The sequence below is a fragment of the Spea bombifrons genome, chromosome 4 (genome assembly GCF_027358695.1).
Source record: "Spea bombifrons isolate aSpeBom1 chromosome 4, aSpeBom1.2.pri, whole genome shotgun sequence".
NCBI lineage: Eukaryota > Metazoa > Chordata > Amphibia > Anura > Pelobatidae > Spea > Spea bombifrons.
Genome location: NC_071090.1, coordinates 42153636 through 42173488, shown reverse-complemented (window position 1 = coordinate 42173488; position 19853 = coordinate 42153636). Strand labels below are relative to the sequence as shown.

Sequence of the window (19853 nt, the reverse complement as noted above, 5' to 3'; positions counted from 1 at the left end):
TGTAACTAAACGGAGCGTACTGGCGATCGGTGCTCTACTAACACTGCCTGTTTGAGTTTGTGATGCAATCGCTAGGCGCCGGAGTGTGTGAGAAGCATGGCGACTTCGGGTAAATTATTCTTCAAAACGTCTGTTCGGAACCGGGAAGCGAGAGAATGTACAGATGCTAAACCGGCGCACAGAAGGAAAGGAGCGGACGGTCCTTCCGGATCTGTTTTCCGAAAAGGAGGAAGCGGTGGATATGAAATAGGAGCGAAGGGAAGGGGTAGAGGGGGTCTGGGTGGAAGAGACAGAGGGCAGGCGACTAGACCCGGCATCCAGGGATTACAGAACCGTGGCCCAGAGGGTCGGAATCCAAAGAAGACAAAGCACAGATGGGTTCAACCGCAGCAGAAAGTGCTCTGGGGAAGTGCGAGCGAAGGTGAGATCCTCGTGTGTTCACATATACATATTATTGTTGTTCTCATCATCTACCATTGATATAGCGCCAACAGGTTCTGTAGCCATTTTTTATGACATAAACCCCGGATTTGTAAAAACCTGGAGTGAAGCTCCATGAGAAGAATCGTAACTTTCCTGATTCGGTAACGTAATATGACACACATATATATATATATATAATTACACCGGATATAGGTATTTCCTTGATATAGCACAGTGGAAAGGGATAGAGCTGCACAGATTTGAGGAGTCGCGACTCCCATCATGCTTAGCCGAACAGCATCTTGAGGAAAGTGACACATAGTGCTTCCTACAGCAGGCCCCACTCAAAAAGGGGTAAAAACATTACCACTATTAATATTGTAGGGGACAGCTCACACATGGGGCGGCAATGACAGTATTCACACAGGTTTCAAAAGTCAAGCGTGTTTATTTAGATGATGTATGCACAGAGCACCTTGAAAATAAAACAAACTCTAAGCCTGTCCGGCTCTAACTAAACATTTGGATACCTCTCTACAAGCCTAAGGTTTGGCACTAAGCAAAGTAACAGGTTGTCCATGGGTAACACTTCATACCTGGTGGGCTGCAGCGCTGGCTGTAGCTGCTCCCTGCCTCAGTCACTGCAAACCCAACAGCCCTCTCTTTTAAGGCTTCCTCCCCAGTAATGAGCATAGGAAGCCTCACTTGAGGGCTCCTGAGTTTTCTACCGTGCCTGGCTGAGGAAACCAGGTGAGATATATACCCCATCCACCACTTTCCCATACACTTTACCACAATATATAATCTTAATAAAGGGTTTCCATATCTATGAAAACAAGAGTTAACAATGCAAAATGCTGAAAAGCAACAATGTAGTTAGAAAGTGTAATTTTGGTGAGTAATACACCAATGATGTAAAAGTTTTACGTTTTTCTCTCTGTGTAGGTCACGGATTTGCATTGTGGAGAAAAAGAAAGGTTCAACTTGAGTATAAAAAACTTCTAAGAAAGCAAAAGAAGGTCAGTGCGACTAAAGAAGTTCAGTACACGGATAATTATCCTGAACATTTAAAGCACCTTTACTTGGCTGAAGAAGAAAAGCTAAAAAATCAAGAAAAAAGACGAAGACCAGAAACAGACAGCGCACAGGCAGAAGAGGAATCCACATCAGAGACGTACGTTTGTAGTGCGAAAGTGTTGCTTGTTAAACTGTGATACACTTCATTCCATGCACTTATGGCACTGTTGATGTGGATCGTCTCAGTACACAGTTCTCTAATACATTTATATATCAATATATTTTTTGCGGCCTTTTGAGTTATGAGAGTTGGGGTTTGGCATCAGCTGAAAAGCTCCTAGTTTGTCACATTTTTGCTTCATTTTGCTAAAGTTTAACCCGTTAATTACCGATGACATGCACGTCATGGCCTTAAGTAAGCTTAGAAAGTGATCACTTTCAGCTCATAAACAGTGTTGCTGTAATGCCTCAATGTCGAGGCATTCAGCAACACCGAGATCGGCATCATGGGCCATGTCTGGCCCCTTCCCAGGTTGGCAACGTCTGCCATATACTGTATGGCAGTGGACGCCCGTTTTAAAAGAGTTTAGGAGGCGATAGCGAGGCATTCAGAGGCACTAAACACCCACCCCAGGACGCACTGTGACTGCTCCAGAGTGCGGTCACAACCACCACTGCAAGCAATTCTGCCACTCGCAACATGGTGGCATGTCCTTTAAAAAAAGTAAAAGTTGCCAAAGTTTCCAAGAGGTACTCTCCTGACCCTCCTGAGAACTCTGGATCCACTTGCAGGTTGAATACAGGTACTGCTTTCAGCCATGAAAGTCAATGGAGCCCAGCTTTCTAATCACAATGCGATTCGTAAAATATTTATTAAAAAAAAATCCTGACATGGAAAAAGTTAAAATAAAAGCATTTTAAGTACTCAAATGAATGGCCAGGTTCAAAGATAGGGCATAGGCACAGACTGACCTAAATGGAGAAAAGGCATACTTCCCAAATGTGACCAAACAACCAGACAAACCCATGCATGGGTTACTCAAGAGATGTTGCTGAAAGCATATTGGTGGGTGTTTGACAGCGACATATAACTGGTGCTGTAATTTAACACCGGAAGTATAATTTATGTGATAAAAACACAAAGAAAATTACTACCACTAATTTTGACAAAGGCTGGTGGTAAAATTAGTGCATGGAAAGGGTTAAAATACAGCTATTGGAAATACCCTGGGGTTTTTAGTTTTCAAAAATATATGGTTTGATGGTGCAAATTGCACTGGCCGGCTTCCAAGATGCCTGAAATAGCACATGGGGCAGAATGACCAGATTTGGGAAAAAAAATGGTTTTGGAATAGCAAAATACTACTTGTACTTATTGCCCAATAACTTGAAGAAAAAAGCAAAAAAAAACATAAAAACCATTGGGTATTTCTAAACTCAGCACAAATAGTAGAATCTATTTAGCAGATTCTTTAATTAGCTTTTTTAGATGAGTAAAAGATTTTTGTTTTTTAAATTTTAAATTAAAAACAAAAATAGTATCTGAAGAAAGCCCTTTCTTAACAATATATAATGTGTGGGTACACTAAATGGGAGAGGAGAAAATTACAGATAACATGAGCATTGCAAAAGTGTTAAAACAGCCTCGACCCCCAAAGGGTACAAAAAATAATAATAATAAAAAAAAAAACACACACACAGCCTGGTCATTAAGGGGTTAATCCACACCATAATGGGGAGGTTGTGTACACTATACAATCAATGTAATGGTCAGGTCAGTAAGAACACTCAATTGGTCGCTGAGTTTTTAAAACTTTGTATATCACTTACATTGTTTCTTAGTAGAAAACTGTTAGACTTTATGCATTATTTCAGTTTTGACTTTTTTTTTCCCTTGATCTTCCTCCCTTTCACATGTAGACCCAGGAAGAAATTTAAAAAGAAAACCTCAAACCAAAAAGCAAAAGAAGCATACGAGAAAGTACAGCAAGAGCGTGCAAGTAAAAGAGAGGTATGGGAGTTGGTCTGCTCTGTTTGTGTAATGGTTATTTAATATTGTAGCCTGCATAATTTATAGGAAAATAAAAAGGCATGTTGGCAGCATTGATCATTCTCATTATTTGTTTTTTTTTTCTTTGTGTCTATTCTAGGAAGCTGAAAAAAGAAGGAAAGAGCGAGAAGAAGCCCAGCGCCTATACAAGAAAAAGAAAATGGAATCATTTAAAATACTCAGTGCAAAAACAAAGAAAGGACAGCCAAACTTTAATTTACAGATGGAATACCTGCTTCAGAAGATACAGCAGGACTCCTAATATATTTTACAGTGCTTATTATGAGGTGCATCATCTTTGATGCGTGATTTGCTCTCATATGAGAGTTATACACACAGTTTGTTTATAGAAATACAAACATATTATAAAATATTCTGAAAAAATAAACTGTTAAAAATATGGATGCATTAAAACATATGTGCACATTTATATTGTGACTAAGGAGCCACCTTTGCTCAAAGCATGAAATCTTAACCTTTTGCCAGTAAATCGACACTCTCATAAAATGCGTAATTTAGTCTATACAGTATTGTCATCTATGCACAGTGGAAAATATAACATCCTCCCCAAAAATGGAGTGTACTTAAATGAATCAATTTGCAAACAGAAAGAGGCTGAATGAATTCGCTTGCTTACTCAGCTACCCTCACTACAGCTACATTCAGAAAGCCTTAAGGAGGACACCCCAGTGTTAAAATGCTGAGACTACGCAATAATTGCTCAGATATGTGAAGTTTTAATACCAATGACAAAGAATTACAAACATGTTCTAAAGATAAATCGTACCCCAGTCAGTGTTTATTTTTTTAAATAAAAGTGTGGAAAATTTCATATACATTAAATATGGAATGTGGAGCTCCTATTTACAAAATGCATCAGCATTTTTTGTATTTAGGCTGAAAGTAACCCTGGTAACCCTGGACTTCTTTAATTAGAAATTAGAGTTTAAATGTTGGAGACATGCTTTGGTGTAGAAATTCTTTGGAGTATGTAACCTGTGAGGCCGGATTAATCCTTCAGTATTTGGGAAGACAGTAATCCGGGCATGGGCATCTGCAATATTTTTGCCGGGAGCTGCAGTTAGTGTGTAGTGTAGGCCACCACAACACCAGTCTATAATTACAATTCCCATGAGGTTCAGATAGCAATATTGCTGGCTGAAAATTATTGTAGATGCAGTCAACAAAAGTTAGTGTTTGTATAGCAGGCCTAGTGTACCTTCCACCAAGCCCAGTTGCTAGCTACTATTCCCATTATCAACTAGCGATGCTCCTGCTAAACATCATGGGTTAAGAAAAGTTAGTGTTTGAAGTATTCTAAAAAGTAAAAAAAAAAGAGAACAAAGGATTTTAATGAAAATAGAACACTTGGTGGTATTTACAAGTTCATTTTTCATGATGTTCAGCCAACCAAATAGATGGACATTCCACAGCAGCTACAGTACCAATCCAAAATGATATAAAAAATAACCTTTGGCGCTCCGGTTGTTGAGTACTCAATTTCCTATGATGCTTAACACACCAGACTGGCTGAGGGTCATGGACAATGTAGTCATAAAAGCTGGACTAAGAAACCCTAGCTGCAATAGATGTTTTAAATAAACTACCTTGTGTCTGCAGCATGCAAACTGTTTCTTGCCAGACGAGAACTCTGTACCTGTGAAAGAGCAGCTGCCAACGTGAAGCATAGGAGACGAAAACACTCTGACAGCGGAGGGTGTACGGAATTAAATAGCTTTTTTTTGTTGCACTCCCCTGAATTTTCGGGGGTGGGGGGTGGGGTAGACACTCCTGCCATCATATGCATTCTAAGGCAAATTGTAACTGTGTGGCCCTTTTAAGCTTTCAAGTTGTCGCTTCTGAATATGCATGGGGGTTCTGCAGGAATGTATCTGTCTCTTCTTCCACCCCTCAGCTCGCTGCTGTACGGGAGATACACTCAGCCGAATACATCTCCCTGACCACATCCAGTCAGCTCCAGTGCTAGCTCAGTGAGTGCTGCAGCCAGGTCCGATTTCAATGGGATCACTTTCATGCTGATGATTGGTTGCTTCAAGCGGCCAATCAGTGCCAAGAATCAAAAGACCACAAAGGAGGAGGGCTACAGATAAGTTTTTTTTTATTTTGTTTTCTCGTTTTGGAAGAATGCATATTAAAGTATTCACAGAGTACTAAAATTTGCATTCTTCTTTAACGAGGATGTCATGGACAGTAAACTGTCCCTTTGCAGGGAATTACTTTTTCTTAGAACCGTATAACAAATAGCTGTTTACATGGAGCATAGGAACCGTTTTTAAATCATACAGTGAAGATAAACTATGTAACAGAATAGCAAATGTGTATAATTTAATATGTGAAAATGTAACCAAGAGAAAGTGCTAGATGACTGTGAACGCTGCAGTACAGGTGTTGAGAGAGTACTATGTAAGGAAATATGCCCTTCATTTTTAATTGTACTTTTCATGTGTTATTCGATATGAAAACATACATGACATGGTAAAAGATAAAATAATGTCAATGGATTTTCTTAGAACATAAAACAGATCTAGAAACAATGGATTTGTAAAGACACAATATTCAATGGTTTATGAAATGGTGCTATCTTATTCATCAAAATAATTTATCTACTGTGTGTATTTAACTACAATCACTGGCCACTTTATCAGGTACACCTGTTCAATTGCTTGTTAACACAGATAGCTAACCATCCAATCACATGCCAGCAACTCAATGCATTTAGGCATGTAAAAGTGGTAAAAACAACTTGCTGAAGTTCAAACCGAGCATCAGAATGGGGAACAATGGGGATTTTAAGTGACTTTGAAAGTGGCATGATAGTTGGTGCCAGGCAGGCTAGTCTGAGTATTTCAGAAACTGCTCATTCACTGGGATTTTTACGCACAACTATATCTAGGGTTTACAGAGAATGGTCCGAAAAAGAGAAAGTATCCAGTGAGCAGCAGTTGTGTGGACGAAAATGCCTTGTTGATGTCAGAGGAGAATGGGCAGACTGGTTCGAGATGATAGAAAGGCAATCGTAATTCAAATAACCACTCGTTACAACCAAGGTATGCCGAATACCATCTCTGAACGCACAATACGTCGAGCCTTGAAGCAGATGGGCTACAGCAGCAGAAGACCTCACAGGGTCCCACTCTGTCAGCTAAGAACAGGAAACGGAGGCTACAATTCGCTCAGGCTCACCAAAATTGGACAATGGAAGAATGTTGCCTGGTCTGATGAGTCTTGATACCAGCTGTGACATTCAGATGGCAAGGTCAGACTTTGGCATAAACAACATCAGGATGGTGGTGTAATGAATGGTGTGGGGGACATTTTCTTGGCATACTTTGGGCCCCTTAGTGCCAATTGAGCATTGTTTAAAAGCGACAGCCTATCTGAGTATTGTTGCTGACCATTATCCCTTTATGCCCACAGTGTACCCATCTTCTGATGGCTACTTCCAGCAGTATAATGCACCGTGTCACAAAGCTCACATCTCAAACTGGTTTCTTAAACATGACAATGAGTTCACAGTACTCCAATGGCCTCCACAGTCACCAGATCTCAATCCAATAGAGCACCTTTGGGATGTGGTGGGAGATTCATGGATGTGCAGCTGACAAATCTGCAGCTAATACGTGATGCCATCATGACCATATGGACCAAAATCTCTGAGGAATGTTTCTAGCACCTTGTAGAAAGTATGCCACAAAGAATGAAGGCAGTTCTGAAGACACCAGCTGGGTACTAGCACAGTGTACCTAATAAAGTGGCCAGTGAGTGTATATATTTTCATGACAGCGTTACCCTCATGGTATGGGCCAGGTATCTCTCCAAATCTTCTGCTAGTACAAATCTGGGATATCTAGCCAGCGTTTTTAAAGCCAAACATGTGTGGCTAGGTCTGGCTGAGTATCATGTGATCTGTAACTTTACCATGGTGTATTATGTATACCAGGTTTACTAAATACAGAGAAGTATAGATGGTGCTTTAGCGCTAGTCTTTCTCTAAACCGAACCAACTGAATAGTAACATCTTTTTTAAATTATTTATGGCAATTCAATGTAATATGATATCACCCATATTACAGGTTTATACTCTGTACAATTTACTGCAATTTCTTAGATACGCTTTTTCCAGATTAATGGCACATTCTATAGCTTTATCCACATAAAAAAGTGAAATCTGCGGTTTACATTTTTCAAGCAAATTGGAAAATCTTGGAACCTACTATAAAAAAAAAGAATATGCTGTTTTTTTATATTCCATGAATCAGACTGACCAACATTAAAAGCGAGTCTTTATAATCATTCAAATTACCAATTTAGACAAAAGCTTCCTTATACCGAGTATTAGTTGGTGGAATTTTTTTTGAAAAAATGATAGATGCCTGTTCTTTATATCAGTAAACTAAAATGAGAAAGCAAGATTGATGTCCCGACAATAGCTACTGATCCAATGGAACCACCCATGCGGGGACTGTTCTCTAGCTATCCATTCCCTGCTGGGATTCATTCAGACTGCCAATTTACTCAGTGTTGGCTCCCTGCCCTCCACTCAGCTACCCACTGCCAAGTGTGCATGCTCATACTATCAGGTACACGCAGCCTAGCGCTGCCCTGGGAACACAGGCTTCAGGACCGGCTACCTGCCACCCCAACACCTGGCCGGGAGCCCAAAGAGGATGACCTGCATCTTCCTTCCCAACTGCCTCCTACTACAGATCTGAATGCCACCATTACAGCACCTGGTAGGACCTCTATTACCTCTTCATGGACACTCCCATGCTTTGTAAGGTAATCCCAAAGAAGGGAAATACTCCAATTGCCCTGAATCGGCCATTAGTCCATCTCTCAGTACCTTATTAAACAGATGAACTCCTGTAAGGAAAGAGCCAGACCCCATCTCCTCTCTCTCTCTAGCCGTTATCTATCCCCTGTCAACATGATTGCACCCCTTGCTCAATCCCGCAAATGCTGGCATGACCTTAGCACTTGCAGTCTAGGTCCACACATCAAAACATTCATAGTGTAATAATAACAACTTGGTACAATATCCTCATCTATATTGGATTTTCTCCACTTTCAAAAGATTAGTAATGACCTCATTGTGGGTTTCAGCATATTATGTGCTACATCAATCTGTACATCCACATCTGAATGATGAATACCAACACTTTTTGAGGAAGTTGCTTAGATATCCTAGTATCATTAGTGTGATGTCCTGTCATCCAGGCCTTGTATTTCTATGTGTTGTTGCTTGTAGTCATTTCTTTTAACCGTCTCCACACTGCCTTCCTACTAAGTGGATTATGTTTGCATCCCAACCTGCTTCACAGCTTGTTATATCAGATGACAAGTATACACTGCCATGTGACTATGGAAAGGTAGCATAATAATAATGGATGCACTCTGTTGTAAATCACAACCATGCGTCTTTATGCTGCATCATTTACCGTATTTGCTCGATTATAAGACGACCCTGATTATAAGACGACCCCCCAAAATCTGATTATTACCTTAGGAAAAAAAGAAAAAGCCTGAATATAAGACGACCCCCAAAGGAAAAAAGTTTTACCAGTAAATGTTAATTCATGTAAACTATTTTTTTTAATAAAAGCTATGATTGAGGAAAATATTTTTTTTGTTTTTATTTCTTGTATTTTCCAACCTGTCCCCCAGTTACGCACATCTGCCCCCAGGCTTGCCACTCCAATATGGCACTGTGGCCCATGATATGCCTTTTAACCCTCTATATGCCACTGTGCCCCATGGTATGCCTTTTGACTCCCTATGTGCCACTCTGCCTCCAGAAATGCCTTATTCCCCTATATCCCATTCTGGCATTTAGGGGGTTAAAATGCATATTATGGGGCAGAGTGGCATATAGGGAGGTATAAGGCATTTCAGGAGGCAGAGTGGCATTAAGGGAGTTAAATGGCATTGTATAGAGCACTCTGCCTCCAGAAATGCCTTATAACCCTATATGCCACTCTGGCATTTAGGGGGTTAAAAGGCATATTATGGGGCAGAGTGGCATATAGGGAGGTATAAGGCATTTCAGGAGGCAGAGTGCTCTATTAAATGCCCCCTTAACGCCACTCCAGAAATGCCCTCGGCCCCCTTTTAACACACACACACCCTATACCCCCATTTTACTAACACACACACACACACACACTCTCTCCCCCCCCTCTCTCACCCCCCTTCCCTCTCTCTCCCCTCTCAGCCCTCTCTTACCGGAGGTGGAGTTGGCAGCGGGGGTTTGTATGCGTCCGTTGCGTATACTTTCCCCGGCTGTCAGAGATCAGAGTTCCCCGCACCGGTGCGGGGAACCCTGATCTCTGACAGTCGGGGAAGGTCTATGCGACGGACGCAGACAACCCCCGCTGCTAGCCACGCCTCCTTCCGGCTGCAGCGGACGTTGTCTACGAGGATCGCGTAGACGTCAACCCGCTGCACCGGCAATACAGCAGGAAGCACCGGTAAGTGTGTGTATGATGGGGGGAGGGGGGGTGAGACAGGAGGATCCAGGTCCCCTGCAGCGGTGCGGGGGATCTGGATCTTAGTCTCCTAATCAGACCTCTATTTGAGGTCTGATTAGAAGACGACCCCGATTAGAAGACGAGGGGTATTTTTCAGAGCATTTGCTCTGAAAAAAACCTCGTCTTATAATCGAGCAAATACGGTATTTTTGTTTCGTTATCTTGTTTTCAATGCAATGGACACTAACTATCTATCTATCTAATCTAGTCTCGATCAAGAGAAATATTTTGATAATTTGTCTCATGAGTTTATAGGGAGGGCCCTGTATAGGAGAAGTGTTCTGCTCATACAATGACCTAATGTACCGAGGTGTTTAAAGCTTGATGTTAGTTAATGGCAGTAAACACCGACCCATATCCAGTTTGTGCTGAGGCCAGACATGACTGTCCTCTTTCCCTTCTTTTTTGTTTGTAGCATTTTTTTGTTTGTAGCAATTTTCTTTGCAGACAGCATCAGAGAGAACTCTGAGATAAGTGGGATCACCACCAAGGCAAAAAAACAAGACCTTGCTTTACATGGATGGTGTCATTGTCTTTTGTGCAGACTGCCACTCAGTGAGACCACTCATGCAGACATGTGAGGACTTTGGCTCAAAGCTCCAGACACAAAGGCCAACTGTGGGAAGTCAGAGACCATGCATTTTGGACATTAGGTTCTTTCTTCTGAACGGCTACCTTTCATCATCACTAAAGACTTCATCAAGACTCTAGTTGCCTGGTTTGGCAGAGATGGCACGGCCCTGAAAAGCTAGGGAGGCAGACTAAATATGGCAAAATAATAGATTGGACTTTACCATTGATGTAAAAAATTATCCCAGTGCTGCAGGATAGCACTGGGCCACAGTCAAACCATCACCAGAACAGTTTTCTACTTCATCTAAAGCTCCAACTGGAGAGAGTAAAGCACAGCCATTTACCAAGGTGTCAAAATAGTGCTTGGTATACCCACTTTGCTGAGAACAGCTCCATTCCTTACAACTGTAATACACCTGCTTTTAACTAGATGTTGTACAGTACAAAGGACAGGTAGCAGGAGGTCCCAGTGGGAGCTGCCATATAAAGGTTTAAACTCCTCAATATGTAAAAAATGGCTTCTTTATTACAAAATTATAATCCACATGGCATATAACAGCAGGGGTGCACCTCCCAAGTAGGAGGAGAGGTTAATGCTAAATCTAGCGCGTACTCATAGGATATGCCTATGAATCCTGACCATTTGGATAAATAAGTATTCTACCATATTCCAACTACCCGACTGAGGAAGGTACTTGAGGTTGCGGGTGGATCATTAGTAAGTCTCAAACTCAACTTGATCTATGCAGTTAGACTGGTGAAGTATAGTCCTGGGCTGTACAACTCAGTCCTCAAGGGCTACAAAAAGGAATACTGTGTACTCCTCTCTGGAAGCAAGTAGTCCACTTTTTTTTTTAACCAAGGTGTCTGTGTTCGAGTTGGACTATCTAAAAATTATGGCCCTGTTTGGGACCCTCGAGGGCTGGAGTTGTGCAGTTCTTGTATACCTATACTCAATTTATCCCTTAACACTGAAATTAGCAAATATTGGTGAAGCTTTCATGTTTATTTGTACAGTTTCTGTTTCCAGCTTTACTTTATATGTGTATGTACTGTGTAACAGCTTACCTGCAGCTGCTACAGCCATAGCAGCCTCCCGCAGACACTGCCGGACAAGATCCTCACGCATGTGCACGCCACTCCTAAAATAGCCGGCCATTTTCTCTGTGTATTTATGCAAATAGCTTGAGGCGGGGTTATCTGCCTGGGGGCTATTTGAGGGCCCCTTATCTGTCCACTCACTGCCTGTCAAAGAGTTTCATGCTTTGTGTCTCTGGGCTCAGTTGCTGGTTTGTGCTTGCTCCAAGTTCTGACTTTGGCTTCGTCTCACGGTTATCCTGACTTCTCCAATCCTTGACCTCAACTTTGTCTCATGATTATCCGGACTTCTCCAGCCCCTTACCTGGCTTCGTTTTGGTGTGCTTCTCCAGTACCATTTTGCCTGCCTCTGGCTCGTGCAAGGGTTCTGCACTGTGGATCCTTGGCTACTGATCCTGACCATCCCTGGCCGTTACAGTTTGACAGGCCCACATGGATCCTGTGGACCTCAGTCGTTTATCATCCCGACAGGAGCGAGATGACCAGATCTTGGTCTCCCACGCCTTGCACCTATTAACCCAGGAACAGAAGTAGGATACCATGACTGATCTTCAGCGGGCATTAACTTCTCCGTCAGCTCTCACTCCGGTTCTTGGCACCTCTGCAGAGGTGCCCGCAGCATCCAGTCCTCTAGTGAACCCTCCAAAGATGCCAATGCCAGATACATTTTCTGGTAATCCCTTGGAATGCAGAGGATTCCTCAATCAGTGCCAGCTGCACTTCAGAACCCAGCCACAGACCTTCTCCTCTCATGCCACCAAGGTGGCCTTCATCATTAATCTATTACGAGGGGAGGCTCTGGCTTGGGCCTCACCGTTGTTGGAACAGAATTCTCCCTTATTGGACAATGCTGACTCCTTTATTTCTGCCTTTCGGGCTGTTTTTGATGCTCCGGGTCATCGCGATAAGGCTGAGGTAACAATTATGGACTTACAGCAAGGCAAAAGAACTGTGGCTCACTATGCGGTTGAATTCCGTACCTTAGCCTATGAGACTAAGTGGAACAATGAGGCACTGAGGACGGCATTTCGGATAGGGCTTAATGACCACCTGAAGGATGCCCTGACTTATTGTGACCTTCCTGAGAATTTAGAGGATCTCATTGCTCTTTGCCTCAAATTGGATGCCCAAGGTCAGGAACGCAAGCAAGAGAGAGACAGAGATAGAAGACCTCGTCCTTTTCAGCCTTCTACATATTCTTCGCCTTGTCCTGATTATGCTGTCACTTCTGCAGAGGAACCCATGGAGATTGGCCCTATTCTGCATCTGTCTGAAGAGGAGAAAAGATGCCGCAGAGTTCTAGGACTTTGTCTATACTATGGTCAAAAGGGTCACAAAGTAGTATCCTGCCCCCGGAAGCAGGGAAACGCCAAAGCTTAGTGGAATTCGGAGGTGGTCCACTGAGCATTTCTTCTATCACACCTCCTGTCCAAAACAGACTTTTAGTTCCAGCTACTCTCCAGTGGACAGGCCACAAAGTGGCCACACAAGCTTTCATAGATTCGGTTGCTGCCGGGAACTTTATTGACTCCGCCTGGACTAAGAGCATGGGTATTCCGCTTTTTCCCTGTACCCACTCTAAAGCTATTTCTGCACTGGATGGCTCTCCTCTTGGAACTGGAGTTGTGTCTCACTCCACTATACACATCCAGATGACCATAGGAGTTCTTCATGTGGAGTCCATTTCCCTCGATATCCTTCACAGTCCCCACATACCATTGATTTTAGGACTACCTTGGCTATCTCTTCATAACCCCACTATTGATTGGGAAGCAAGACAGATTTCAGCTTGGAGTGCCTCTTGCCAAGTCTCCTGTATGCAGAATAATCCTACAGTTCACGCAGTACTCGAGCTTCCTGTAGAGGACACTCGTGCTCTTGTTCCTCCACAGTATCATGAGTTTCTAGATGTCTTCTCTAAACAGAGGGCAGAGAAACTTCCTCCCCACCGTCCTTATGACTGCACCATTCAACTTTTCCCGGGAACGGCACCGCCTTCTGGAAGAACTTATCCTCTCTCGGAACCTGAAAATCATGCCTTCTCTCAGTATATCAAGGAGAACCTCTGCAAGGGATTTATTCGGGCGTCTAGTTCCCCAGCTGGTGCAGGATTTTGTTTTGTTAAAAAGGACGGTTCCCTCCTCCCATGCATTGACTACAGAGGCCTGAATAACATCTCAATAAAGAATAAATACATTATACCTCTGATTTACGAATTATATGATCAACTCAAAGACTCCACCATATTCTCCAAATTAGACCTCCGTGGGGCCTACAATTTAATCCACATTCGCCAGGGAGACGAATGGATGACTGTGTTTAATACCCGTTACATGCCGTTTGGTTATGTAACGCTCCTGCTGTATTCCAGAGCTTTATTAACGATATATTTCGTGATATGCTGTTGTCTCATGTTATAGCCTATCTTGACGACATATTGATTTACTCCAAGACTCTGCAGGAACATTGTGCTCATGTCTGGTCAGTGCTTCAACGGCTCAGGGAGAACAACTTATTCGCCAAAGCAGAGAAGTGTGAATTTGAAAAATCTCGCACCACCTTTTTGGGTTATGTCATTTCTGAAGGTCATCTGGAGATGGACCCCAATAAGCTGGCCACAGTTACTCAATGGCCTCTTCCTGCTAATCCAGAGATTCATTGGGTTCGCCAACTGCTACCGGCGATTTATCAGGAACTTCTCCCAAATCGTTGCACCCATCACCGCCCTTACTAAGAAAGGCTCTAATCCCCGGAAATGTTCTCCAGAAGCCCTCGCAGCTTTCCTCCGTCTCAAAGCCGCATTTGCGTCTGCTCCTATCCTGAAACGTCCGGGTCCTACTAAACCGTTTATCGTAGAAGTGGACGCTTCTGAAATAGGTGTTGGGGCTGTGATTTCTCAGAGACACCCATCTTCCAATAAAATCCACCCCTGTGCCTTTTTCTCCAGACGTTTCACTCCTGTAGAACGCAATTACGACATCGGCAACAGGGAACTGTTAGCCATCAAATTCGCATTCGAAGAATGGCGTCACCTCTTGGAAGACTCCGAAACTCCGATCCTGGTCTACACGGTTCATCAGAACCTCACTTATCTCGAGAACGCCAATCGCCTTAATCCTAGACAAGCTCGGTGGGCATTATTCTGCACTCGATTTAACTTCCGAATCACGTACTGTCCTGGGTCAAAAAATATAAAGGCCGATGCCCTTTCTTGACAATTTGAGGACTCAGATGCAGAGACCACTTATGATCCCTTCATCCCCGGGAATCTCGTTATTGGCACCATCAGCACCGATCTTACCCAACTGATTGACGGCTCTCAATATCCACGGCCCGGCCAGGATTTGTGACTTTCATTTACGCTGGCATTCCAAGCCTGGTCTTGGGCGCTCGGAGTGTGCCCTTGTGGCAGGGGATGGTGTAACAGCAACAACTTACCTGCAGCTGCTACAGCCGTAGCAGCCTCCCGCAGCCACTGCCGGACGAGATCCTCACGCATGTGCACGCCACTCCTAAGATAGCCGGCCATTTTCTCTGTGTATTTATGCAAATAGCTTGAGGTGGGGTTATCTGCCTGGGGTCTATTTGAGTGCTCTTTAGCTGTCCACTCACTGCCTGTCAAAGAGTTTCATGCTTTGTGTCTCTGGGCTCAGTTGCTGTTTTGTGTTTGCTCCAAGTTCTGACTTCGGCTTTGTCTCACGATTATCCGGACTTCTCCAGCCCCTTACCCGGCTTCGTTTTGGTGTGCTTCTCCAGTACCATTTCGCCTGCCTCTGGCTCGTGCACGGGTTCTGCACTGTGGATCCTCGGCTACTGATCCTGACCATCCCTGGCTGTTACTACTATCCTACAAACATCCTATATGAAGCTGGGGTTGTGCAGCTCTTGTATAGACCAAAGCTATAGTCCATTTATCCCTTAACAATGAAATTAGCAAATATTGGTGACGCTTTCATGTTTATTATTTGTACCATTTCCTGTTCAGCTTTACGTTTTCAAGGATAAAAACATTTTAGGTGATAAGTCCTTGACATTGTCACTATAACGATAACATAAGACTTAATTTTTTAACTGTCAGTGCTTTACTGCACTACTGGAGATTAAACTTCAATGTAAGAATTTAATTGAGGGTTGAAGGGAATTAATCACAATATCAAATGGCGCTAGGGATATTAAGCAAGTTTTAGCGACAATTGTTCACCCAAGGCTCATAGTAACTCATCCTATCAAGCTAAAGTGTTATTCTGATTTAAGCTTTCAAGAGAAAATAAAATAATTTTACATGTTGCTGATTTATCACAAGGAAATATATTGCTTTTTGTATCACAACTGATTTGGAGTGTGTTCCCCACTGGGTGGAGACATGGAGCTTTCTGTAGCTTCAGCCAAGGAAAAAATAATAAAAACTGAACTCAAGAGCATTTTAAAAAGGTAAAATGTCTTTTAACAGTACTTTGATATAATTAGAGAAATCAAGCAGGTGATTATAGGAAACTAAATGCAAAATTAGATTATGTAGTTAGTTAAAATATGTAATTTTAAATTATTGTCCTATATTTATGAATTCATGAAGATATAAGCTGATCCTGAATTATTATTATTTAAACAAATGTAACATCTGTAGTACACAGTATCTCAAAAACACAATTTGACACAAAATCCTACATCTATAAATTTCATTTTTTAGAAAATATGGTTTATAGATGGTGTGGAGGTAGAAGTTGTAATTTACTTTTTTATTTATATTTACACTTTCTGGGTACATGAAAAGTATTGATATTGTAAATATATTAATAGTTGATATGATTTTTATTTCAAGTTGCTTTACATTTTTGTATTACATCAAACAAAAACTATATACCATCTTGTACATTTTACCATGTTTACCATAGAAAGAGAAAGCAAATTTGGTAAAGTGTTGGCTAACTGACACAGTATTTTGAGACAATCTAGGTCTCTTCTTTAGGCATATTATAAGACTTAGATAGTCTCAAAAGCTTGCAATCCATTATACGTCGGTTAGCCAATAAAGGTATCCTTTTTACCAATTAAAAAAAACTAAAGGTTTTAAAATTGTGTACTTCACAATGTAAAATATGTTTCACAAATATTCCTCATAAAATGGTTATAAAAGTATAAATATGTCTATGTGTTCACTTTCACATATGCACTCTTATTTAAATCAGTCTATATCAATGTCACAGGGCACCTTTGAAATCCCCCAGGATGCTATATATTGAGTCAGGATGTTTGTAGTCTAGTAGAATGGTCTAAAATAACACAGCTACAACACATATATACCCATACAAAGTGCCAGTCAAGCCAATGAAATAACAAAAAATGTCGGGGCTCTCTTGCCAGACTTATGATGGGGCCCCAAGCTCCTCCTACAAACACACACAGTGACATGCTTACGCACACACTAAAACAATGTAACATACTTACACACACTAACATACTAACATACACACAGTCACATATACACATATGTGCACATATACCGTACTTACACACACAGTGACATACACACAGTAACATACTTTCACCCATGCTAACATACTTCCTACATACACAAACTCACACAAAGTAACATACACACACACTAACACTCTTTAAACACTAACTTGTTTACTTAAACACACGCTAACGTACTTAAACTCACACACAAACATTATTACTGAAATCCACACACACTGACATACTTACTGATACACACATACCGCCCTCTTTACGTTTGTTGTCCTCTGGCCAGTGAGAGCTCTTCTGCTCCCTCATAGCCCTCACACGCTGCCTACATCTGACCGCCTAGAAATGATATCATAACCCAGTGCTCAGACTCCGCATGCTGGGACTGAAGGATAATGTCTCTCCGGCCCAGCGATCAGCACGGAGTGGGGTGAGAAGGAGTTTGGTGAGGGTTGCACTGGCGTTGGGGGACCCACCTGGACAGCCCCCGCCGCCTCGGTTATGCCACTGCTCGCTGTACAGAAAAAAATAAGAAATATAGCAACAAATAACATTTTATTTCTTTAAATACAAATTGGTAATTGTTCATTTACAGTTTGACATAAACAGCATGTACTCAAAATAAATAGCAGTTCCCAAAAGATTGACGTGTAAATATGTATGAAACATTGTTCAGAGTGCTCACACATTTTAGTCATACTGTTAAAAGATTTAATGATACAGATTTAAATATTTAATCATATGTATAATTTTGTCTTAAAGAATTGAACCATTCATTTTTAAGGAGAACGTGATGACAACGGAAACACGAATAAATGGATTTACAGCCTGGATAAATGCAAGGTTACTTGACTTCAATTGCCAAGTCCGCAATGTCTTCCACGATTTGTTCGTGGGCTCCAACATGAAACATCTTCTTGAAAGTAAGTAAGTCACCATAACTTCATACATGCTCACTATGTCACCACAACGCATAGCAACACTTTGCTATGCAACATGGGAAATGTACACGTGAAACAAAATATGTAGATAACGTATCTATTTTAAGTCGCTTTGTTTCCAAATGATCCAGTTCTATAAATTGCTATCAATAGTTACATAATATGCTCAAAACAGCCTAGCTGCTTGGCCGCTATTTCTAATTACAAATTCTGTTTGCCCATTTCAATTTTTGGAAGGCATGACATTATACTTTTTTGCATATCTGCCTGATCATCATGAAATCATACAATAATATAATCACTGATAACTGTAATTTGATTTTATAAGGTTTCAGAACAGCAATCACAATGAGGTGATCATATGTGTCCCTAATGTCTGTTGAATTCATTGTTACCCATGCATATTTTGTAGTTCTCCAGGCTCTTTGATGTGGAGTCTGCTATGATAGCAACTGGGCTCTTTAGCTCAACTCATGAGAAAATTAAATTTGGAAGGGAGGTTTCCTTTGAGTTTTTCTAATATGGAGGACCATGAGATTCTGATCTTTTTAATGACTACTCAAGTTGAGAATTCTTGGTTTTTCTGACCATCATTACGTTTATCAACCCCATATAAAATCTGTTAATGCACTATGGATTAAAATGTAGTTCACTGTATGTATACGTATAGTGTAATTATGGACAAATCAATTCACTAGTAATTGTAAATTGCACAAATCCTTAAAGATGAAAAATCTACTTTTCAAGAGACAATACAACGAATGGATCTTTCAATTATTAGAGTATGTTGCATATTTAGAATTTAGGGCAGCATTGAATATTGATACGCCATATGTTTGTCAAGGGCTTTTGATTATTCTTGCGCACCATTAGCACGGTGAATCTGTGGCTTGCTTGCATTCTCAGACTTCCATGCTCAAGTCAGAGGTAAGACCTGTGAGATCTAACACATGTATGTGCGAATATGGCACATTTTTTTTTTATTCTGCCTTAATGATTTGCAGTTTTTGTGGTTCCCAATACAAGTGAGCCTATTGATTCCCCCCCCCATTGAAATCATTTATTCAGACACAGAAATTGTCACTGGGGACGGCCCCAGTGGAGCTGGATTTCACAAGGATTCTTTTTTTTTTCTTGGTGGAGAAGGTGAATTGTCATCTGCCATTGTCTCCTGCCTTACCTATCATTTTTTTTAGACATGCTCATTTTGGTATAAGCGCATTATTATTAAATGCAGGTGTCTCCTACACTGTCCCTTGAATGGAAAATATCGTCAGGCCATAAAATTAACACTTTGTGTGACCAAAGGTTATCTAATGAAGGACATGAAATTAATGTCTTATAGCAGCAGGAAGTTACAAAAATTGCTATTATAGCCACCAGCAATGTCTTGCTTTGAAATAAGAATATTCTCTTTACGCATATTCTGAGCATATTGTGTGAAGCGCAATTGACTATTCATCATCATTTTAACCTCGCATTCCCTGCAGGGCACTTCTAAACCAGTGGCATAAAATATAGATTTTTCGCATAATAAAGAACAAAAATAATAGACAAAGTTATTTTGCATGTGAATTTCTTTTAAAAGGGAATTCTTTGTACAAGTGTTAATACTGTATTAAATATTTTATTTATTAGCATTGTTTGTCTAACAGGGATCTAGGTAAAAATCAGTGCCTTAGATTGTTGCTAATAGCAACAAGAGACAAGTGGGGTTATGGAACACAAACAGCAAAT

The 19853-nt window shown here is 41.3% G+C and overlaps 1 protein-coding gene across 1 annotated transcript; it reads left to right on the top strand.

Annotated features, from left to right (window-relative positions):
- Nucleotides 1-68: 68 nt before the first annotated feature.
- On the top strand, nt 69-4064 carry CCDC59 (coiled-coil domain containing 59). The gene is made up of 4 exons (XM_053464963.1): nt 69-421; nt 1369-1597; nt 3361-3451; nt 3591-4064. The coding sequence occupies exons 1-4, from the start codon at nt 97-99 to the stop codon at nt 3750-3752; spliced, it is 807 nt and encodes a 268-aa protein (XP_053320938.1). The 5' UTR covers nt 69-96; the 3' UTR covers nt 3753-4064.
- The last annotated feature ends 15789 nt before the right edge of the window (nt 4065-19853 follow it).